This window comes from Xiphophorus hellerii, chromosome 14, assembly GCF_003331165.1.
Source record: "Xiphophorus hellerii strain 12219 chromosome 14, Xiphophorus_hellerii-4.1, whole genome shotgun sequence".
NCBI lineage: Eukaryota > Metazoa > Chordata > Actinopteri > Cyprinodontiformes > Poeciliidae > Xiphophorus > Xiphophorus hellerii.
Genome location: NC_045685.1, coordinates 18,380,367 through 18,404,954, shown reverse-complemented (window position 1 = coordinate 18,404,954; position 24,588 = coordinate 18,380,367). Strand labels below are relative to the sequence as shown.

General features: G+C 36.4%; 1 protein-coding gene across 2 annotated transcripts; it reads right to left on the bottom strand.

Annotated features, from left to right (window-relative positions):
* Window positions 1-11,059: 11,059 nt before the first annotated feature.
* On the bottom strand, window positions 11,060-18,026 carry slc3a2a (solute carrier family 3 member 2a). 2 transcript variants are annotated; one of them, XM_032583604.1, is made up of 11 exons: window positions 17,894-18,026; window positions 16,657-16,861; window positions 16,379-16,563; window positions 14,106-14,279; window positions 13,928-14,019; window positions 13,708-13,841; window positions 12,886-12,995; window positions 12,590-12,789; window positions 12,301-12,342; window positions 11,984-12,194; window positions 11,060-11,625 (listed from the first exon to the last, which is right to left on the bottom strand). In XM_032583604.1, exons 2-11 carry the CDS (start codon window positions 16,851-16,853, stop codon window positions 11,486-11,488), a joined length of 1,485 nt encoding a protein of 494 aa, XP_032439495.1. In that variant the 5' UTR covers window positions 16,854-16,861; window positions 17,894-18,026; the 3' UTR covers window positions 11,060-11,485. The 2 variants fall into 2 exon arrangements, with proteins under 2 accessions (XP_032439495.1, XP_032439496.1); XM_032583605.1 differs by having other exon boundaries at window positions 12,307-12,342.
* Window positions 18,027-24,588: the final 6,562 nt, after the last annotated feature.

Genomic DNA, 24,588 nt, shown 5'->3' with positions numbered 1-24,588 from the left:
ACACATCCTAGTAATTTACATATTTACATGTAAACTCGTGAAAATACAGAAATGGATGTTTGCCGGCAGGCTGTAAGGGATACTGTCAGAGTAAAAGTGCAGCAAACGTGTTTTCAAAATGCTACTTTTTGCTCTTTTTTTTAATGTTCACAGCAAAGAAAAGTCCCGTTTACTGTTGGTTGTAGAGAAAGCGGAACTGGGGCTGGGCGAAATGGACTTAAAGTTTTATCACAATATTTTGTGGTACTATTGTGATACTGAATAAAGTGACAATAAAACCATTAATTACTTCTTTTTTAGGTAACTATTTGGATTCATGACACAACAATCATAGCCCCTGCTCTTGAAAAACTTTTATAACGCTTCTTCAGGACACCAGTCACATAAAGAAGTGTGATTTGTATCACTAAGCTGCTCACAGGTAACTGAACTTAATCATATTTTTACATTTATTGATACTGATGCTCTTATTGAAGAAACAGTGGAGAAAACAGTAAAACTAACAATCCCAACAATTTTGGGAGCTTTTACATATTTTTCATTGGAATTTATCATGACAATACATGAAAATACTTATATGAAATTTATAATTATAAATGATAAACAATACAATAAATATCGAAGGGACATTATAGCATAAAATTAATGTTCCAATATCTTTGAAGCTTAGCGTCAATGACCTCAACCCCTGATCTCAACAGAAGATTACTTCTTTAGTCTTTGTAGGTTGTTTTCTCTTCCTATGAATGAAACAGATTTAACTATGTACTAAAAGGGTTGGGTTCAGATACATTTAATGTCAAGTGTAGTTTTAAACAATTGAATATGATTTTATGCAATCGCTACAGTTTGATCGTGATGGACCATGAAGAAAGGCAGTGACGATATAAAACTTACTGGAAATTGCCTATGCTGTAAACAACCACTGCAAAGAGAGACCAAGCCAAACAACATCTTTGGCAGCAATAAAAATTCTTAATCATTAATCTTGTTCCGACTTAAACTGCTCAATTATTGGAAGCGTAGCCATTGCTAACACAGACTGAATGCCTTCGTTCACATCCTCTGCCATTGCAAAACTACAATCATAAGCAGACGACATTTCTAAAGCAGCAAAGAAAATTGACGGCATCGTTTAGATCGCCTCCTACTGTTCGCTAATTGGCCTGGTACGGGAGAAATCTCACTCAATAGGAGAAATCCCAGACGAAGCACCTAAGGGAGATTAGTTGGTTGCTGAGGCTAAAGCTAAGACTAGTCTGAAAAGGGCCAAGACCACAGTGACTTTTACCATCTTAAAACAAATCCATTCTCAAAAACCTCATTGCAGTCTATGCAAATTGTACTGTATAAACCTTTAAACTGTTGTCAAGTTTGCGTTGGACAGGTACTTACACAACCCAATGATAACTTAAGGTTATCATTGGTGTGCCAACATATTAACATATAGTATTAAAACTCTGTATACTGTTCTTATTTCAGTCCATGTTAAGCAACCTAAATTGCACTAGTAATCATATTAATATTTTGGAAATGCACTTCACTTCCAGTGTCCTCCACAGTTATCAAGTTTAATAAAGATATTTAAAGTTAATGATTTTAAAGCAGCAGCAGAGTTTTCCACAATGTATTATTATTATTCAGAAAATCCACTCTTGAGTATAAGAACATTTATTCCTTAGGCCTCATTCACTACTCCCTTACTGGTATCACCATGTCTCCCTGAAATTAATTTATTTTATGCCTTGCTCATCTTTAAAATAGTTCCCAATAATTGTGGAATGTGTTGTATTTGAAAGAGTTTATCAAGACTCAAGCAAGAGTCATAATCTTAACGTTTCAAATTACCCATGCTTATTTTTTTCACATTATGTAAACTGTTTTCTAAGAATTTAAATACATACTCAAACCAGCTATGGTTCAGACATTTGAACCATATGCCCTGATGAATTGATACTAGTCACATGAATCAGTTCTAAAAAAAAAAAAAAAGGATAAAAATAACAGCAGACTCACATGATGTTACCAATAATGTGTTATGAACTTCTTGGATGTGTAATTCTGTAGAAAGGAAAGTCAGACAATCTTTAGAGACCGTGGGAGGCGCTCGCACAGTGGAGGAGTAGAAAACCTATAATTCTTCATTTTTTTACCCCAACTTTAAGTACCGTATTTTCCGCACTATAAGGCGCATCTAAAAACCTTCAATTTTCTCAAAAGCCGACAGTGCGCCTTATAATCCGGTGCGCCTTATATATGGACCAATATTGAGCCACAACAGGTCTCGCAACTACGGTAAGCAGCCGCCAACTTCATTTTCCCCCGTAGAAGAAGAAACGCGCGGTGCACGCTGGGTTTTGTGTAAAGACCCCAAAATGGCTCCTATTGAGAGACGCTTACGACGCAGAGTTTAACCTCAAGGCGATCAGTCACGCAGTAGAACAACGGGAATAGAGCAGCAGCGAGAGAATTTAACATGAACGAATCAATGGTGCGGAAGTGGATATAAATTGTGATTGCACTAACGTTTGATTTATCGTAACAGTATCAGACTGTTTTTTACATGTTTATTGAATCGAGGAAAAGTTCCCCTCCACTATATGTTATACCTTGCTGTTGTTAAAAGATAAACTGTGTCACGAAAATACCACGTCACTTACTTTACCTCGGGGAAAATAATCAAACACCTGCTTATTCATTTTGGGAATGAATGGAGTTTTCAGAACGCTGGTTTGTAATCTATTAATAAAGTTTGACTGACCTATATGACTGTTTTGTTGACATTCCCTTTAGCGCAGTTCCATCTAATGGATGCATAACGTAACCCCAGCCTCTACTGTAGCGTCTATTCTATGCGCCTTATAATGTGGTGCGCCTTATAGTGTGGAAAATACGGTACAAAGGATGCTAAATATCTGACAAAACATAATATATTTTATTAAATAGTTTTATAAATTCCAAGAAAAAAACTTCAGACAGAAAAATTCCATTAATAGCGAACATGAATCTTCATGCAAATAAGGTAAAAATATGCCTACATTTTGAAAATCTGTTCTAATGAGCATCCACACATCGTTACTCTGGCCCTAGCAAATTTATATAGGTACTTGTTTTTTTAAATAGCAGCTTTGATTTTTGAACATCTTCCACAGATTTTTTAAAATTAAACTTAAGGATAGCAGATTCTGACTGGTTATTTTCAGAGAAACTAATTTCCACATTTATTTACCTTTGGACAGAACCAGACCAGTTGGTTGTTCAAATTTTAAAAGAAAATGTCAGGACATTTATTGAAAAAATGAGAACGTAACCTTGGGAACAACACCAAACAAAACTTTTCTAGGTTAAATTACAATAATTCTAGATGTTTATGAGTAGAGTTAAGTTTTCAAGATTGTCAAGTAAGTATCTTCACAAAATATTTTGTGAAGAGCTTTTAGCCAAACGGTAGTCAGGCCATTGCCTTCCTACGCAATTTGCTGTATTCTCATCTAACTTATGGCCACAGAAAGTCACTACAAGAATACAAAAAAATTCCCTTTCAAGCATTCAGTTAAGACAATTTGCCGAGTGATGCCTTCAATTCACACCTTGAGACTACCTTTTGGTAAGTCACATCATCAGCAAAATCAAAGCCAAAAGCAACATGAACTAGTTACTATAGCAACATTCTTTGCTTCCAGTATGCAATCAGTGGTGATTAGGGATGGGAATCTCTGATCTCTACCTGGTACCATGCACATCTGGAATCTCAAGCTATGATCCAATACATTTAGGATTCCTTCTCATCAACCAGCGATTCAATTAAATAAAATTTGCGTCCTCATCATGACGCATCTTATTTAAATTAACCTAGTTGAAAATATATTGTATATTGTATTAATAAAAATGAATGAAGCAATTCAAATTTCAATAATTTATTATTAACAAATTCTCTTTTACATAAGGGTTTGTTACAAAAATGTCATATAATCTTTGTGTGGGAAATATTTGAATGTTTTTTTTGGTGTTAGTTGCTATGGCAACGAGTCAGCGCGTAGCATAGCCACACAGAGAGCAGGGGGAAAGAATACTAGTGCTTTTGAGTTATTATTCAATGGTTTTTCTGCGTTATTTTTTATTTGCTGTGGCGTACTGCACCGAATTAATAATACCTGGATTTCCAGGCTTCATTTAGTTAGCGGAATTGTTCTCCCGCGGCAGCGCGGCTATGAACTGCATAGAAAAAAAAAAGTCTTTCTGCCAACCAGAGTTGTGAGCATGCGCGAGATTTCCGGATGTAAACAATAACATGTCCGCTGAAAAAGGATGAAATGCTAGCCTCACCATGCTGAAGGAGCTGAAGGAAGAAGAACGACGTGAATCTGCCTCTGAAGACGGTGAACTGATAGGCGCCTCCATGTTGATTCCATGTATCCATGAGTCTCTATGAGTTATAAGGTTAGTCCAGTGTATTTCACAGCAGCGTAGCACATTTTGGAAAGTCGCTTCTGCTTTATCAAGCTGCTCGTTTCTCTTGGAAAAATCGATAGTGTTGCCAAACTTTAGATTTGCAGTGTGCCGGTGAATGTATCTGTTCCGCTTCTTCCGCCATGTTGCCAGTTGTTGCGGTCACGTTCGCGCTCCTACCCGCACAGCTTCTTCTTCTGGTGGCGATGGGCGGAACCCCAATACTTCGTCAATACTTTGTTTTATTATTTATTCTTTCACATTATTACATTCATGTCAAATTTAACCAATATAATGGGGTAAAATCCCATGTAATTAGAAATTTCCTTTTGACTCGTAGAAATTTAAAGCTGCCTTACCGATGAATTCCTATCACGCATGCGCATGTCGGTAGCTCGATGCCAACCGGCTAATCTTCCCATCACTACTGTTGATGGTTGTTGATCATACAAATGCCTCATACAATTTTCCTACAGGTGATCTAGTTTATATCAGGAAGTCATCCCTGATAGTTTGTAAAATTGATAAATGACAGTACATAAAAAAACTTGTTGGTATGCTAACTTGCTAAGGACAAACATTGACTCTGTGCACTGCACCAAAATCAAAATAAATGTAGATTTTTTTTTTTTACAACTGAATAATGACTCAAGGTAAATAAAGTCATTCTAAACTCAAAAGCAATCTAACTCAAAAATGAACGCACTAATGACGGATCTGCATAATAATAAGTCCACATAGAGTTATCTTATTAGCTTAAGATAACTCTTAAGCTAAGTCATACAAGGTTTTCATTTATAATTTAAATTAATAGTATCTTCATCATAAACAGATGTATTTTCTGGCAATAAAGCAAATATTCAAATTAAGTTCCATAAGATTTGTCCATATACAATTTAATTTTGATCTCACATGTTGTTTCCAAATATTCCCAAACTAAGGTTGTGTGAAAGGAACAGAATAAAAAGTGTACAATGAAAATGTAAAAAAAATATAGGAGGATAGTGAAATATAAGGCTTTTAAAGTTTAACTAACACCCCTTTGAAAATAAATGTAAGCTATGCTAATGCTACTACTCAACTGTCTGGTTACAACATGTATCTTGCATGAAATAAAACTTTGCAGTATTGTCAACTCTTGGTTTTCCATCTCCTTTTTTTGTCTTTGTTGTTTTCCCCCCGGCTTTGACCAACAGTTTCAGAGTGAATTTGTTGTGTTACTTAAGTTTTTAAATGAAGAAAATGTGACATAAAGACAGTTTTATAATTAACAACAATTTTTTTAGAGTACATTGTCTAATTTATTAATCCTTCCATCATCATCTGCGTATTCATTGTAGAACAAGTAATGGATGTTAACAATTTTTTATACATTTATGAATACTGTGTATAGTTTAAGGTACTGTATATACAGAACAAGAAATTTTGAAAGCCTAGAACAGTCTGTTAATTCAGTGGGATTAAAAGTGGATGGAACCGGAATGAACCGGTTTTGTTTCTACGAAGAGCACCCTGACATATCTTTTGTTGATTTAGTTCTAAATATGAGCTGAACTGAAACACATTAAACTGTTTTGAAATGAGGTTGCTGTTGCTAAATTGATGTGGTCTTACATTTTGTGTCAACTTCTAACACCATACAAGAAAAAAAAAAACAGAGACCACTGAAAAGGGAAAAACTTTGTATACGAACTCTAACGTGACGGAATCTTAGGATTTTTATTTTGCAGGATTTACTACAGCAACGCAAAACGTCTATGAGCTTTTTTGGTGACGTATGCATTGTTTTGATTATGATGTGCTGATCATCTTAAATAAAGAGAAGAAAAATGATTAAGGTTTCCGAAATGACTTCATGAGGAGATACTTTTACAATATGTGAGCTAAGTGAACGTCCGATGATAAGTCAATCATACGTTTCGTAAAACAAAGCGTTCCACAAAAGTTGAAAACAGAAAGGCAGACGTCAAGCCTTAGAAGCATTCCCAAAATATCAAAAATGACCAAATAAAGAGCCAGGTAAGATGAATAAATACTGATAAAACAATTTGTAATTAAAAGTGATTGAAAACAATCAATTATACAGAATGAGGAACTGTAGAAACTCAACTATGTAGGATAGGTTAATGACAAAACCCTGTGTAAAAGCTAAAATGATTAAATAAACACAAAAGTTAAGATTGTACATAGTAACATTAACTAATGACAACATATATAATGGTAAAGAACATAAATGAGTACTTGCTATGATTATTATTTACCACTAAAAACGCCCTAAAATAATAAAAATGTAAAGACATTTGTTAAATTTTGAAATCAAATAATACATTATAATAGATAATGAATAGCTATAAACTTCACCTGAAGTTAGGCTGAATTTTATGTACACATGTTGTGTTTATATCTTAAGTACCAGTGCGTATAATGACTTTTTGGTTATTTTCAGGGTGAAGGGACTCCTAGTGGACATTGCCTTCCCTTATTCTGTTATTTCTACGTGTTGTGTGTTCCATGAAAGCTGAAGAAAGGTCATGCATCTTCATGTTTCTGTGATGTAAAAGGTGGTAGTGTATCAGGCTGTCAGACTCAGACTGAGAGTCAGTCATGAGTGTGCACGGCGGTGGTTTGGTTTCGCAGCGGCGTGGGGTGAACTCAGAGGTGCCGAGACAGGCTCTGATTCCCGGTATCGCCGACTTCAAACCTCCCCTGTGATACCACAGTAAAACAGCGGCACCGTATTGTATCAGACCCCGAAACTGTGCTGAGTTATGTCTCACCTGTTAGATGAACAGTTTGACATTTTTATCAAACGTGTAGGATTAGTACAGTGTTTTTTTTTTTGGTTGTTGGGTTGTAATGAGGAGAATTTTTTAAGAAGAGGAATACATCAACTGACATTTTCCCAGTGTTGAAATGCCTTATTTCATTAAGTGCAATATTTTTTTTTGTCTGTTTCCAGTAAAATTAGCTAAGGTTTAAAATTAATATTTGAAAAATCTTCCATTTTCACAAGCCTCGAAATGTAAACCGTATCCAATGTCGTTATTTATATCTTACTCATAAAGAATGAAAATGTTTTTTAAAAATCAAAGTTTTTAAAATTGAAATTATTTGTGTTTTCCTCAATGCCACATTACTATCCGAAATCTTAGAAAATAGCTTGGACAAAACTTTGTGTACCTTTCAAAATATGAAATGAATATTTAAACATTCATTGAAATATTTCAAAGAAATATTTAAATGAATATAATAAGTAGAATATTTACACAAATGCAAGGGTAAGCTCATATTGATTAACCTTATATATCAGTTTATATAGCTTTATTAATAACATTTCATTAGGCGTTTCAGTTACTTATAACCATTTGCTTCCTGTACTGTTAAACTTTCAAGCACCTTTATATCTTGAAAGATGTACTTTCAAGATTTAAATCTAAACTACTCTTGCTAATTGGACAAGAAAATAGATTTAACAAGCACGTGTCAGTAATACTTGCTTGCAGTTTTAATGTATTTGTTTTTGTAAAATCAAACATATTAAGCAAACGTTATTTGTTTTTGTTAAGAAATTTATTTATGGTGAATAAACTAACTCATTTGAACTCTTTAACATCAAGTTGAATGGTTTCTGCAAAGATGATTGTTAATATGCACTACGGTTGATGTTGTGGTTTTATGATACTGTATTACAGTCACAAATTAACAACTAATCAGGGCTTTACTCTTTAAGATATGTTTAATGTAAAACTGTTTATCGCAGGAGTCATCAATGCACAGTTTTGTTGAGCTTCTTTCAGAAAAAGCACGAACGTTGTTACTTGCTGATATACAGAGAAAACCACAAACGCTGTGCTCAAAGATGCTGTACTGTGGTGGTTACGTTAACTATCAGTGTGACCGAAAAAACAAAATCAACGCTTTAGACAAACATGTCAGTCGTACGGCTAATTTACTGAAAATAAAGTATTCGGTTGTTTATCTAACGTAAGTGAACTAGACTTTTTCTCAGATATTTGTCTTTAAGTCTGAGGCAGATTTACAGTTGAAACTTGATATTTACGTACTCTGTGTTAAAGGACAAATAACATTTTCCCTCCCTGAAAGACATTAAATTTTCTGTTTTAGGTAAGTAATGATGACCAAATTTATTTCTATTTACTAAATACTAAAATAATGAAAGAGAGTTCTTTTTTTCCCACTCTGATCCAGATGTTTACATGCATTTCCTTAGTGTTTGGTAAGACAAGCTTTTAAACTATGACATTTTTGGGTTTTCTTCATTGGCTTCTTACAGCTGTTTGCTGGAAATTCGGCCCATTCTTCCTGACAGAAGTGCTGTCGCTGAATCAGTGTTGTAAGCCTGGTTTGCACACTTTTTCAGCTGTGCCATCATATTTTTCTATGTAGTTCCAGATTGGGCCTTTGTGATGGCCAGTCCAAGACACTGCCTTTGTTGTCCTTAAGCTGTTTTGAATGTAATTTAGCTGTACACTTACAGTCATTGTCCATTTGGAAAACCAATTTGTCCTCAAGCTTTAACTTTTGGTTTGATGCCTTGATGTTGCTTCAATATTTCTACATGAGGTTATGCCATCTATTTTTTGAAAATGCACCAGTTCTTTCTCCTGTAACTTAATTCTGCCATAAAGTCTTTATTTCCTTAAAAGTCCTTATACATTATTGTAATTATTTGAGCCAATGAACATTGTACCCAATGATGAACCAGACTAGATCAGGTCAACAGTTCTCTTCTTAGTATCTTGACATATTTTTTCCCTAAATCGTCACCTGAATAAGCAGTGCTTAAGGTGTTTTCTTCAGAAGTTTACCTGAATTTGAAGAGAAAAATAAAAATAAATATCATTCTGGGATTTAGGCTATAGAAATAACTTTTGTCACCCTTCACTTGAATAACTAAAGATTTTCTAATTCAGACCTAAATTTAATGAGTGACTCAGGATTTTTATTCATTTCATTCCAAGGACCGTTGCCATTACTGCAGTCAGATTAGCTGCTAATTAATGATTTTTTATTATTATTATTATTTAAAATGCTCTGACTGTAATGCTATCATTTCCATGGAGTCACCAAAACAGTTTTATTGTGTTTCTTAAAAAAATAAATTTTTAAAATGTAAAAACAACAATGATGGCCGATGAAAGGGGAAAGCAGCAACGCTTTCTGTCAAAATGCTGTACAGTGATGGTATCAGTAGCCGTGAACCTTTTGTTCTCGGCTAATCTGTTGGATAGAAACGTAGTCGTACAAATAATTTGAGAAATCTTTGGGTTGTCTTGTCATTTCTGTTCATAAACTGTTTATAAATGAAATAAACTGGACTCTATAAATATATAAACAAAAATGGGGTTTGTTTATAGTTACATTGATAAAACTAAATGTAAGGCTAATGATATACTAGAATTTTAACATCTAGTCAGAATTTTGTCTTTTTCTTCGGTTAATATACTCTATATGTTAAATCTATTTATATAATCAATGTTAAAATACTTTTTATGAAAACACAGTCATGTCATCCTATTATTATTATTTACATAGTACAAAACTATTAATGTAAAGAGAAAACTAAAAAAAAGTTTAAAAAAAAGAACGCCATTGGTATTGTAGCCTTTGTTCAAAGCAAATGTATTAGATACATAAATGATAAACACATATAGTAAGACTTGCTAACACAATTTTAATATAATAGATAAGTATTTGTAGTGAAAACTGGAACATTTTCCTTTTAATACCTTTTTGAATTAATATGGTTTAAATATTAATTCAATGCCATTACACAAAGTGACAAGTATATAAATAAAAAAATATTTAGGGATTATTAAGATGTGTCATAAAGACGCATTAGTCAGATTTCTTTATTTATATATACTGTATATATATATATAGTCTATACTGGCCTACATGTGGAAAACCACGAAGGCTTTTTTTCCCCCCAAAGGTGCAGCACCATGACAGCAATGCAGTCCTTGTTCGTTTATCGTTCTCAAAAGTTCAATACTTCAAACCAAACATGCTAATTGTAGAGATTTTTACCAAACTAAATGATTTGCTTCAGCTCATCATGTGAATCAAGATTTATGTCCAAACAGAAGATCCTACATTTCTAAACAAAGATTTAACGTGACTGGAGTTTTTACAGATGTAGTTTTGTCCGAGTTCAGTTCCTGAATTTATGTGGTTTATTCAGAGTTGATGTCCGCCATAACGCTTACTGAAACCTCCAGCCGTTTAAATTTTCATCTCCGTTTTATGGTCATAGCATAGCAGAATTAGTCAAACTTACCCAAATTTGAAGTAGTTTTACATAAATCATTTGAGAGCCACTGCCAGATGCTTCAAACACTTTAACGCCATAGAAAGTGAGCTATGCATGCATCAGTGTAGTAAAATACACATCAAGATAACCTCTAAATCTTAGGTTGGTGAGAATGAAGACACGCTACCCCTCAACATCTGTGACACAGTTTCACACACCTGTATATGCTGAAAAACATTTTCTGATATTATCTTTGGCTTAGATAAAAAGACAACTTTCATAAGTGGTGTTGCAAAAAAAAAACACAAAAAAAAAGTGTACACAAGAGTCAGCACAGACCAGTTTACTCATTTCTTTAATTTTGCTTCCACAAGCTTCAGTTACCTTTGTCTGAATCCAAAAATGTTTTCCAGGAGTGAAAAGAAAGAGCTGGAACATTTACTAAAACACTGGTTTAGAAACAAAAACATAATAAAGGAATGTTCAAAAAACACAGATGGAATGTCTTAGACATCTGAACAAAAAGTCAACGTTAAAAAGCATTTTGTTTTTGAACAAAAGACATTTTTAAAAAGCTGAAACTGGCCACTGCTTTCCTCCAAACACATCCTGACCAAACTAATGACTTGTTATGGTAACAAAATACAAATCCTGAATTTTTAAAATGTTTCATCCAACTCCTAAGATTTAGCATTGCTGACTTGAGCTTCTACAAAATAAATCTGATCTGCAGACAACTGTGCTGTAGGTTTGGCGCCATCTTTAGCCTGTAAAGGGGAACTGCAGGATCACTGCTTTTTCAGGTCCTATAGTGAACTTCTCCAGGCTGACGGACGACTGCACTGCCAGATTTTCATCCGTCGACATCTTCACTTCGGCTGTGTCTGGCAAAGTTACACCTTCTGCAGGAGCAAAAAAAGAAAAAAGTTTAATACAACTAGTATTAAACAGTAAGAAAAAGTAGGATTTTACCTTTAATCTCAATTTTGACTTTTGATCTCAAAGTACTAAGTTGGAATTTTGAGGGGGGGAGTCAAAATTTTAAATGAAAAAGAAATTTTGAGGGAGGAAAAAAAGTCAACATTTTAAAGTGGAAAATTTTTTTAAAAAATGTTAATGGTCAGAATATCAAGTACAAACTTAACAAACTCAGCATTTTAAGACTAAAATCACAATTTTTTTTCCCCCCCAGTGGCTCCAATCCTCTCCCCTACAATTTACATGACTGATTTTCTGCATATTATTTGGCCACCAGCTCACCTGAAGGAGGAAGTGTAATTTTTATTTCTGCTGGTTTCTCTCCCCAGTTAACTGCGGTTATGTATCTTTCGCTCTGGTCCCACACACGAAGGAAGGCGAGGGATGTGGCAGAGGAGTTGAGCGGATAATAGTCGCCGTGAAGCAGCGAACGCTCCTTGCCTCGGAGGTCACTGAGGGATTTGAACCACGTCCTGCTTTCCGTCTGGTTAGCCTGCATACCAGAGATGTAAGGATGTTTAAAACAAGTAGCTACTTGAGGACAGCAAATTAATGTCCCTTAAAAAAAAAAAAAAAGTCACAACTGACTGAACACTTACACTTGCGTTAGTTTCCCAAACCATCTTGGGCCAGTTCGTACCCTGAAATGTGGAAGTTAAAGGGTTTTTTTTTGAGTATGAAAATTAATTCAGCTTTTATACAGATTTCCTGAACGCCATTTTTAGGAATTCAGCTTTTTCTTTTAAATTACATGTGACCCAAGATTTGATGCATTTCATAAATGGCAAGAAAAGTTTTCAGACATAAAATGCGGATATTATGTCTGATCAGAGTCAATTAGAGGAAAGTTGTTTGAACATTTCGACACATTGTCAGGTTGGGGCTTACATTTAATTGAAGGCCAAGTTCATCTCCGTAGGTAAACACCGGTATTCCAGGCAAAGTGAAGAGCAGCAGGTGGTAGAGACGCTGCAGGTCTGAGGACGTTGCCGCTTTGGACAGAGGCTCCAGTTTACTGGCTCCGAGACCCCAGCCCACACTGCTCTGCTGAGAGTGGAGGACGTCCACAGCTTTGATGCGCGCCACGCCTGAAAATCCACAGGGAAAAAACAAAAACACAAAATACATCAAAACTCCAAACAAAAACAGAGACACAGTTCTTGGCTCAGACAGGCTAAACCCACCGTTGTCACTGGAGCTGAGGAGGTTGGGCAGAATAATATCCACACCAGTGGTGTTGATCAGGCGGGCCACCTCATCTGCTGAAGCCTCTTCTACCGCACCAATCAGCGCCCTGAGAGGAAGAATGCTAGGTCAGAAACTAAACAGAAAAAAACAAGGCAGAGCTTTTCACTGTAGCTGCAACACAAATAAATTAGGCCTAAGCAATAAATTAATTCCATGAGCTCATTTGAAAGATTTATTGTTTTTCTCTACCAAAAACTGAAAGACAAGACTGGTGTTTTAGTCTGTCCCCTTTTTTTGAAGAACAAATTTAATTATAGAGACTTCATAACTGAAAAACTGAATTTTTTTCAATACGATTACCCAATTAATTATCAAAATAAATCAAAAGACTGAGAATAATTAACAGGTTTTGAATCAATGCATTCCTTAACTCAAAAACTAAATTTAAAAAAAGTCAAAAGAACAAGGAATCAAATTTAAAGACCTACTGAAAATTCAGGATGTATTTCAGGTTTAAAATTAGGTCTAGAGACTAGTTAACAAAAGGTTATGCGATTTTAAAAGGTCAGGATACAACTTCACCACCAGGGGTCACTCTACCATGACAGAAAAAAAAGAGACACTCATTTGTTTTCTTGCTGACCTTTCTCCACTTATTACCTCACACTGGAATGTCTGTGCAACAAATCAGCTGATATTTGAAAGCTCTGAGATCAAACTCATGGAAAAATAACCAATTAGACTGACAAATTAACCTCATTTTCTCCCCTAAATGTATTCCACTAGTTTCTCAGAGGTCAGAAAACGGATTCAGTCACCTCGCTTTGCCGACAGTGTGGTTGCCCTGGACGACAGTCCTCAGTGATTGCCACTCGTTGAAGCTGGAGGCAGACCTTAGGTCTGACACCTTGATGCCATCAACACCCAGGTTTATCCAGCGCTCTGCTGCCTTCTGGAAGAGAGCAGGAACACATCATGTTGGTACAGAACCACTGAAGAAAGCGCGTGAAATTCAGACAAATGTAAACACTGGCTCACCCTGACTTTCTCCATCACCTCATCGTCGATGGCAGAAAACCATGGATTAGCTCCCTCATAGTTCGGAGTCAGGTCAACAACCACAGAAATACCTTAAAAAGGAAACGGGAAAGCACCAAACTAAATAAGTCACTGAACAGTTTTAATTTTGAGCTTTTAATTTAATAAAATAAGCTACCTTTCTTTTTAGCCTTCAGAAGCACAGCCTCCAACTCTTTCTCCGTTCCATGGTTTCTGAGGATGTTTTCAAGATCCAGGGAGTTTGGCTCGTCCTTCTGGACGGCGTGAAATGGACCAAGAACCAGACCTTTGACCTTTAACTGGTTCAGCTGGTCCAACTTCCCCTCAAGACCTGGCAGAGGACAGAATACAGGGTCATAAAATAAATCCTCAGTATGAATTTCACACACAGTACGGAAAACCTAGAACGGGCGTGTAAAAAAAAAAAAAAAAAAAAGCAAACATTTGACAAAGTTTGTCCACTTTTCCCACAGTAAAATTCAGGCAGTTTGAAGGCAAGTTTTCAAAATCTTACACCAGTTTTGAGGATAAAAAAAAACAAAACATAAACAAACTAAAGGCAGTTTCAATTCACCATTTCATAATATTACTGTAAATTAGATCTGGACAGGATGGCTGAAAAATGCGTCACAATACAATCATTTCATATCAGTTGATGGATAAATATTTTTTGTTTTAAATATCTGAAATATTGCCAAACTGGTGGCGTGACCTTTTCTGTTTTACCTCGTTTTTCACTCCGTGCCATTTTTTATTTTTAAGCAGTGAGGAACAAACTGCTGCATCAGTTACTCAGCAGGTCGTTGCTAGGTAACCACAAGTTACTCAGCGGGTCGTTGCTAGGTAACCAAAGAGTTAGTCAGTCAATGCCACCAATCTTGTTTAGTTTGCTGTGAGAGACTGAGGGTAAATTTTCTCCTCTGCTTATGTCCCTGATAATGCCTTATATTTTCTACCAAGCATTTTATTTATTGACATTTATCACGTCAATAAATCATGTCATGTCTATTACGGTATACGATATCGTGATTTATTGCTCTCCCTACAATGCCCACATTGTAGGAGAACATAAAAATAAAATATAAAATTTCGGAAATGTCTCTTTCACACTCCTGACTAAAACAACAACAACACTAATTTAATGAAACATCCCCCAATTTCAATAACTTTGTTTATCATAATTTCCCTTTACTGGGATCAGTAGAGTATTTTTGAATTTGAAAACAAATAAGAATCTTTATTTCAATTACAGTGAGGTTCAAGCACCTGTAGAAACCCTGATTTGTGGAGATCTGAAGGACACACTTTAGGAGAAACAAAAAAAAAAAAAAGTGTGAAACAGACAAGTATTGACCCAAGACAGGAGTGTGTGAAGAACCACATCCACACCCTGTGCCAGCCATGTGAAGTCTGAGCACAAGCAGGGTCTCTATGCGAGAACAATAAAGTCACATGTGGTTTCTGGAATTCCTCCCAAAGCCTGCTGGAAACCACAGTGTGTCCCCCACTAATTTGCAGCAAGTGCAGGACATTCTGTCCTTTTGACCCGTCTCCAAAAAAATTGGAGCAGCTTGAAGCATTTTAATGAATGGATTAAAAAAACAAATAGTTCAGTTAGTAGTTAAGGGTAACTCAGTACGACTTTAAATCTGAATGAGACATGAAAGAAGTGACTCAGTCGTGTTCTACGTCCCTTTGGCCTTTAGTCTCACAGTCCCAGCAGAGTCAGCAGTTTCTTATCCAACTAAGCAAAACTTCGTCACAAGACTACACTCGTGAATCAGCTGGAACATTTAAGACAAGAGAGTTCAAAAAAGAAAGGAAAGAAAGAACTAAAAAGCAAATAAAGTAGTCAAATTTTTATTTTTGGTACAAAATGAATCTTATTTAGTGTAGATTCAAATTTTAAAAAAAGATTTTAAAAGGGATCTAGTCTTTAAATTCTTTTACAAAGAACAATTTGTTACAGCCGAAATAACAAATTGTTCTTTTTGTTCAATGGAACAATTTGTTCTCTTACAACTGAATAATAAATTTGTTCACTTGAGCAAATTATTCAGCTATATTAAGATTTGTGTGACTTTCATTCAAAATGCTTGCTACACTTAGTCAAGTAAAATAAATGAAATAAAAGCTGATTTGGGTTCAGAAAAGTCAGCTTTTCAGTAAAATGTCTCTGGATAAACGAGGGGCTTGGGAGTAAAGAAACTTTGAGTGAATGTAACATTTTCCATTGTTAGAAAGTTATATTGGTCAATTACAAATACAAATAATTACAAATAAAAAGTCTCCATTTGCATGAACCACCTGTGCAGTTGGGGGTCGCATAAAATTAGCACCCCTGATTTAAGGGAAAGTCTTATTTTTGTGCAGAACATTAACACAATAATCAAAGTTAAAGATTTTTTCTAATCTCCAAAAACATTCTACCTTTCAGTCCATCTGAGAAATCCTCAAGGCTGGGGATCTGGTACAGAGGCCCTTCATTCCACCAGTGCATCTCAGGGATGGGTTTGCAGCGAGGAGCCTGGACGATGATCACTATGGCGCCGGCCAGCATGCCGACCCAGCCCAGCCAGAACAGAACCAGCAGTACCCAGCGAGTTCGCACCCACCTACATGTTAAAACATACATGTAAGGTTTGGGAAATGTTTAAGTAATAACCTACAGATAGATAATGACCAAGTTGTATTTTGTCGGCTCTTACCCCGGGGTGCCAGCCACCTTCATCAGCTCCTCCTTGGAGAGGCCGGTGAACGTTACATCCTCATCAGGAATCTTCAGCTTCACGCTGCCGTTCTTCTCTCCAGCAAGAGAGGGACCGTCTCCGGCAATAGGCTGCTTCTCCTGGTCCACCGTGTTCAGCTTCACCTCCTCCAGGTCCATCTCTGTGTCCTTATTCATGGTTGGATCTGATTTATGATCAAATAATGAGGGAAAATGGCCTGTCAAGTTGATTTATGGTCTCCTCTACAGCATTTGAAAAGGTGCAACTGAATATTTAATTTGAATCAGTTCCAGTTTATTCAGGTTTCACATTAAAACGTGAACTGTAGGACAGGGGAGTAAAGTAAACGTTGATAAAGGCTACTAAATTGTATAAAGGACTGCAAAAAGGTTATTTTAATATGCATAAAAATTTTTACATTTTAAAATATCACTAAAAAGTACCAATAAATACATTTATATAGTTCTACATATATTTCACATAAAATTAAATGAAGGTTTTCATATACAGATCGAAGTTGCAATTATATTAATATGATTTTAAAATTTTGATCTAAAACAATTGAGATTTTTTAAAATTGTTGTAGTTTTGGACTGCCATTCAATTGCTAAAGATTATAATCTTATTTCCGCGTTCAACAGTTGTCTGATGAAATCGACTCCCAGAGTTGCAGACTAAGCTAAAACGGTGAAATTTCACAATAAAAGAGCGAGAAATATTTTATTTATTTAAAAATATAAATAAAATTCTAAAACGCGACGATATGATGCCTCCTTTACCTAGAGAATGACAACAATATTAATTCACGCAACTCCTCATGAGCGTTGTAGTCTAAAATAGTCAACCTAAAACCTCGTGTGTCTTAATTTGTTGAGCCGGAAGTGGCTCCAACCGGCATTTAACAGGTTTATTCACTTTAATCGCTTCTGAACTACAAATACAGATTAACAGGGAAAAAAAAGCGAAAACCACTTTATGTTTTATATTGATAACTCAAAGTAGAAATGAGAAATTAGACCAAAAAAACCCACTAAAATAATGGTAATAGTCCAGCTTTTGTCTTCTTTAAAGATGAAATCCACCTACGTCAGGCGCCAGTCCACGTGTTAAAACCTTCCATTTCCTCTCGAGACCCCGTGATATTATATCTGAAATGTAAGCCAACTACACGGTTCTCAGGGAAGAGAAAAATCCCACTAAATAAATTTAGGGTTACCTGTTAAAAGCAGTTAAATGTCCGTCGAGTTCTGCTGCCCCAGTTTGAATGATGTCTCCTCTGATCTCCTTTGAAATGCCGGTTGGAGTGTATTTGTAGCCCAGTTTTAGCCCCGCCCACTGAGAGAGAAATCAACCAATCAGTTGCTTCACTCTCTCTCTCTCTCTCTCTCTCTCTCTCTCCGGCCACGAGGACAAATATGGCATTTTTTTTTTACAAAACTAATTAAATACAAATATAGTTTTTTGCCTCCACGTCGTTGCAGTCAAATGTAATGTGATAGTAGTTAGTTTAAATTCTCGCTGATGTTTCCACTTTTGAAAAAAATAATAATAATAATAATAAAGAAAGTACAAAATGTACTTTTTGAAGATATGTTTAATCGAAATGTTCCTCCACTCTGAAATAGAGAAAACAGTAAAATTAGGCACATCATTGATTACATCATTAGTATAATTAGCCATGATGATTGATTTAGACATCAAACCTTTGATCTTTAAATGATTGGCCTGGTTTCTCACAGGTCTAATTAAATCATCATCTGTGCTAAAATGCTCCCTTCTTCTGTGAGGCACAGACGAGGTGAAAAGAATGCTTTCTCTTTGTTTGTTAAAGGATTTGTTATGTACAATCTAACATGGAAATGACAAAAAAAAAGTGTAGATTTGTGAAAAAGACTTACCCTTAAAAGTATTCACACACTAAAACTACAAAACTTCAATAATAAACCAACACCAAGTAACATAAGGAAAAGAAAAAGGATATGTGCTTTCCAACTTTTAACCAACTGAAAATTTTGCTTTTGTAGTCTGCCTCCCCTGGTTTGATACCCCTGAATAAAATCCAAAGCAACAAATCTTCAAAGAAGAATCCAGTTTTGTGTAATCTATTAACCTTCTCTAGAAGATCAGTGAATAAAGGAAGGTTCCAACCCCAACTTTAAAGCAGGATTACATATTTAGATGGCCTAGTTAAAGTCTAAACCTGAATGTGATGGGGAATCCTTGACTCGTTGAGCTTAAACTATTTTGCAGAGACAAACAGGTAAAATGTAGATGTCTTGATGTGAAAATACTTTCACCTATAAGTCCTGTTAAATGTGCTTTAAGAAAGAATAAAGATAAAGCAAATAAAGCAAACACACTTCACTTGTCAGGTTGTATTTGTAAAAGATCTAGAAAACTATGTTTAAATTTTCCTATTTCATACAATCCCAGTAAAATCCAGTGATTTCTTTGGGTACAAATCAAGTTCAGTACTTGCAAGTCACTGATTGTATTTGCAAATGAAGACTAGGAAACGTAACGGGGGATTCTTTCTTTTTACAGACGCTGTGGGCTCATGTAAACCTGCCATGTTCTCTGTTTTTAGTTTATTTTCCTGCCTCCTAACAATGGACGGGATTTACACAAAGACTTTTCTCGGTAAAGGCATAAAAACAGCTCTTTGATCTCAAAGGTCTGCGTTTCACCTTGCTGTTTTGTTTTCATGTGAACCCTCCTGTTTTAATGTGATCTGATTTTTGCTGATGACTGAAGTCATAATGTCGCCTGTATTACATTATAGTTAATTTAAATGATCTGATCTGAAAAACAACATCCTCCTCCTGTGGCTGCTGTTGCTCTGACACATTTCCCAGCTGCTGCTAACCTTCACTGTACAACATAGTTCTCAGAAAAAACCTCCCAACAGTTTCATGCTCACAGTCCATTGGGGTCTCCAGTGCTATTTGCTTTGTTTACAGTACAAGGTTGTTGCCTGAATATTTGGAGAGCTTCATTATCTGCAACAATAATGTTGAGCTAAACTTTTAACTCAACAATCATTTAAATTATTACCATTAGGTGTAGGGTTTGTAGATGAGAAATAAACATTCTTTTGGCAGTTTCTTTGTAACACAAGCTCGTTGTTGCTTCACACCATGTATTTGATCTGTACCTAACCACTCAGGCTGTTATTTCTGAGTCAGTCTCTACAATTTAAAAACAAGTCAACAACTTTGTGAAGCCACAGAAAAACCAGCAGGAACCAGCTTACCTACTCTGCTCTCACGTGACTGCACCTCTGCATGTAAGTTCTTGCTCTGTTTATGTGTTTGATTTACCCCAGATTCTCTTCACGCTTCCTCTGTAATATTATAGGTCACATAAATCAGAGCTGACCCATATATTCATGAGGTGTAAAAATATAAAGTTGTACTCCAGCTTCTCATTCACCACAGGGTCAGTCTGTCTATTTACGTCTTGGCCTAAAACCTGCACCTATCTATTTCGGACACTGTGACACAGCAACTTTTAGCCTAAGTTATTGGGCCAGACCTCAGACAGTGTCTCACGATCCCATTGAGCTGCAGAAATGTATGCCTTGACCCAGGGCAAATGTTTCGACCCAGAGCAAATGTCACAGCCACCCCCATTGCTTTCCAAAAGTTTCCACACTCTTCTAATTTGTCCATCTTTGGTTGGTTTATTGGGATGACCTCTAATAGACCAACAGAAAGTAGTAGATTAGAAGAATAGTGGATTAAAAGAATAGTGGAACAAAAATGATACCGGATCAGAGATAGGGTTAGGGCAGGATTAACAGTTTTAAAAACAAACATTTGAAAAGGGTGAAATTAATTCAACCATCTTTACCCTGATGCCCTGATATAAAATCTAGTGTAACTTATGTCTCATTTCTACTGATTGATTTGGTTCTACACAACACTTTGTCCATTTCCAGTGTAAAATCGGCCCATACAACCCGTACCACACCATTCCTGAACTTCCTTTAGTTGTAGGTCAATGGACAATGGTACAATACGGTTAGGGTGGAGCTATTCCCGTTTCATATTACAGTCCACTGATTGGGGAACAGAAAAACATCACTGCTTGCAACAAGCACGAGACATACTACTGCACCACTGCCGCTAAGATTGTCGTCAGACTAGCATGATGCCACATCGCCTGCCCAGTGAATCCAATTGGCAGAGGAAATGTCCTGAATTTGATCATATAAGCCCCTGTCTACAGGCGTTGTTTTTGCTCGGTTCTTCCTCAGATTTGTCTGCAGATCCTACTCAGTTCCTTCCCATTGTTTTGGAACCTCCTCAGAGATGGTACAAGCCAGGTATTGCGTACAAGTGATTGGCAGAACACTGCATTCATTGGCCGTGCAGCGTCAGTCAGACTGGGCAACCCACACCGAACATACCAAGAGATTTCAGAGAAACTAACCCGTTCACGTCCACATGGTGATGAACACGCTGCCAATGGAGACACTCCCAACTTGGCTAGAACCGAACCAGACATTATCTGGCTGGAGTGAGAGTTGACACGCGAGAAGGGGATATAGTGTCACCGGTGGCGTACCACTCAGTGGAAATGAGGAAGATCTGCCTTCAGACATCAGCATAATGGTAAAAACCTGACTCATCTGTTAAAGCTTCAGAGGTTTGTTAGAGAAAATAAATGAACATAAAGCATCATGAAGACCAAAAAAACCTCTACCAACCATCTAATCAGAAGCAGACCAGGACAAACATTAGTTGTGTGCTCTACAAATCTGACCTTTATGCAAACAAGGGAAGAAAAAAGCCCGCTGTTCAAAAAATGTTGTAAGAAGTCCAATTTATATTGAGCAACCAGACCGTTCATCCCGACAGAGAGACATGATGATAGCATTACTCTTAAGGGATGCCTTCTTTTGGCAGGCACAGGGAAGCTGGTGAGAGTTAGTGGGAAGAGTGCCTGAACTAAATATAGGAAATTCCTGGAGGAAAACTTGTTGGAGTTTGCAATAGACTTCAGACTGAGGTGGAGGTTCGCCTTCCGGCAAGACAATGACCCTGAATATTCTTCATTTGTTAGTTTATTTGACAGAGACAATGCACACAAACATAGAACAGAACAAGTCTGTAACTTATGGGTTGCATAAAGAGCACAGCTACAGCTAATTTGCAACTCCAGCCACTGGCTGGGCATTTCTACGCATTAAAGTGCATACAATTTATAAATCAAAATACAGTAACAATACAGAAGACTATTTCTGCCTATATATTCGTGTGTTTAACCTTGCAACCTCTAAATCAATGTAATAAAACCTATATGTTAAAGTATGTACAAAATAATAAATCAAGATACAATAAAAATGCATATATTTATAAACAACCGTGCAACCTTCTAATTTATATATATCCTGGTACATCTTCACACTTTCAGCTAATATACTAAAAATTGTAAATACAATACTAACTCACTAATAGATACACTCCCACACATACAACCAGAACTGCAGTGGAGGAGCTAAAATCAAAGCATATTCATGAGTTAGAATAAATCAGTCAGAGATCATACTGTACTGTACATAGGTACAAGCCACACTTTTCAGACAAAATATGTTTTTTTCTTCCTCTTCACTATTAAGACAATAAAATTCACTGACCAAATGTAGGAGAGTTCAAGGGGTATTTTTCTTGATGTGTTAGAAGATGGACCCAAATGAAGCAGGCAAGAAAACATTGAGTTGAGTAAAAGATTTAATGACAAAAAAATATATAAAAAGGGCTCACTAAACTAATAATGAACCACTGAATCCAAAGAACTAAACCCATAAATCCAAGGGAAGGATGGCAAGGAATAGACGAGAGAATCCGGCGAGGAGTGACTGAGAATGAGGTGCTTCAATATGGGGAGGTTGAATGCAGAACAAAAGACCTGGGCTGATGAGCTAATGGGCTCCAGGTGTGAGTGGGGGGAGCAGGAGGCCGACTGAGGAGAGGGAGAGAGAAAGTCCAAAGGGGAACTGGAAATAAATCTAACACTAAAGAACAACTAAACTAAAGAAGCATAGTAAAACTAGAGTGACAAAGAATTACTAGAAACAAGAAATAAACATAATGAACTAGAATCACTAGGAAGAATTGAAGTGGAAACAAGGCAGAGCTAATAGAAAAAACTAAATAACACACAAAAAAAGAGAAAACCCTAAACCCCAGATCCTAACAGTGTTATAGCACTAGATTCTCCAGACAGTCAGATACTCATCGTGAACATCTCTGTGTTCACCCAGCCGCTCCATCTGGTTTTCTTTTTATCTCTGTGTGACGCTCACGCGTTCGCAGAGTCAGGTTGTAACAGAGCTGCCTCATGTGAACACAGTGTGCTGTTGATCTGCAGCACATGGGACAAGATGTAAAGTAGCTAACAGGCTATTCTAACGTTTCCACTCACGTTAGTCCTCTTTCCAGGCAGGGGTATATTGAACAGCAGGAAACATGGTAGAAAAAGTGAGGGGAAGAGATTTGCAGTGTCAGGGGAAGTATGACGGAGGGGAGGAGTCAGAGAAATAAGGGGAAAGGGCGTACAGTGGGAGCTGAAGGAAGGAGATGTAAACATGTTTATGAGATGAAGAGGAAGCAAATATTAAAGTGACATTAACACAATACTGATCTATATTTATGTGTGTGTGTTTCCACTAATGTTATCTGAGCCCTGATCCCAAGAAAGGGAGTACGGTTTATGCATTTAGAGTTTTTCTCTGTTAGATGATGCAGTTCTTTCTGTTTGTGGCTAGAAAGGAGTTAAAGGTTGTTAGCTCTGAGCTCAAAAATGCATGCAGGCTAGTAATTCCTGTTCTCTCCAGTTCAGCTGTCTTTGTACGTTAAACAACACATCAGGTTCAGGGTCGGGGCTTCAACAAAGACAAAATATCCCACTGCTAAAAGAAATGAAAATGTGCAAACCTAATGTCAAAAGGATTAAAAGGAAGGAATGAAAATGAGACAGTAAGTAGTACTTCATTCCAGCTTTTGATGAAAGTGTTTAAGTTGGTTAAAAAGCACAAACAGGCAGAGATTCAGCCTCACAATAAATCCAGGTCTGATCCCCTGTGGGAGAGTTTATTTTGCGAGACGGCATGAGCTCGATGGAAAAAAAGAAAAAACAGAGCGAAGCAAAACAAACCCAGACCAGTTCAGACCAGTCTGTCTAAGGATGCGTGTTTTTCATCTCATTGTTTCAGGGTCCCAACATGCAGACACCCAACAGGCGGATTTCAGGCTCTGAAACAATGAAGGACTTTAGTCTCAGCACAGAACAAAGGCTCAGGTGTTTATTTTCTAAACTTGCTTCGCTGTTCTAGGAGTTTTGACCCGTTTAAGATCTAATCAATCCATATTACTGTATATCTCTGATTTTAAATAAGAACAGGGTGTGAAGTACTCAATAATTTAGTCCTGGACTTTGATTTGTATTGTGCAATTCTTGATGCATCACTGATATGATCTCCATCTTGTAGGTGTTTATTAACCCATAGAGTTGTGTAATCAAGGTCTTCCTTACTTGAAACATACATGTTGGTTTGTTTGAATTAAATACACCAATAATCAGAGGTTGAAGCATTTTATTGTCACTGTTTGTAATAAGAACCCTAGTAACACAACCGTTTAAAGAGCAACTAAACCCCAAATAAACTGGGTTTTTTTAGATAAACTTTCTTAATTGGTTCTTAATGTTTCTGTGTAAATTAAGACATTTTTATGTAAATATATTTAATTCTACAATATTTAGCCTAATGCTGACTCGGTGCTGCCCTCTTTGGGTTGAACAGTGGCTACTGCAGCTGAATTTTCTTAGTTACAGCGGTACATCACAGCTGATATATCTCCTTTTTCCTTCTAGCAATCTTGTATGTATGCATTTGTTTTCAAAATA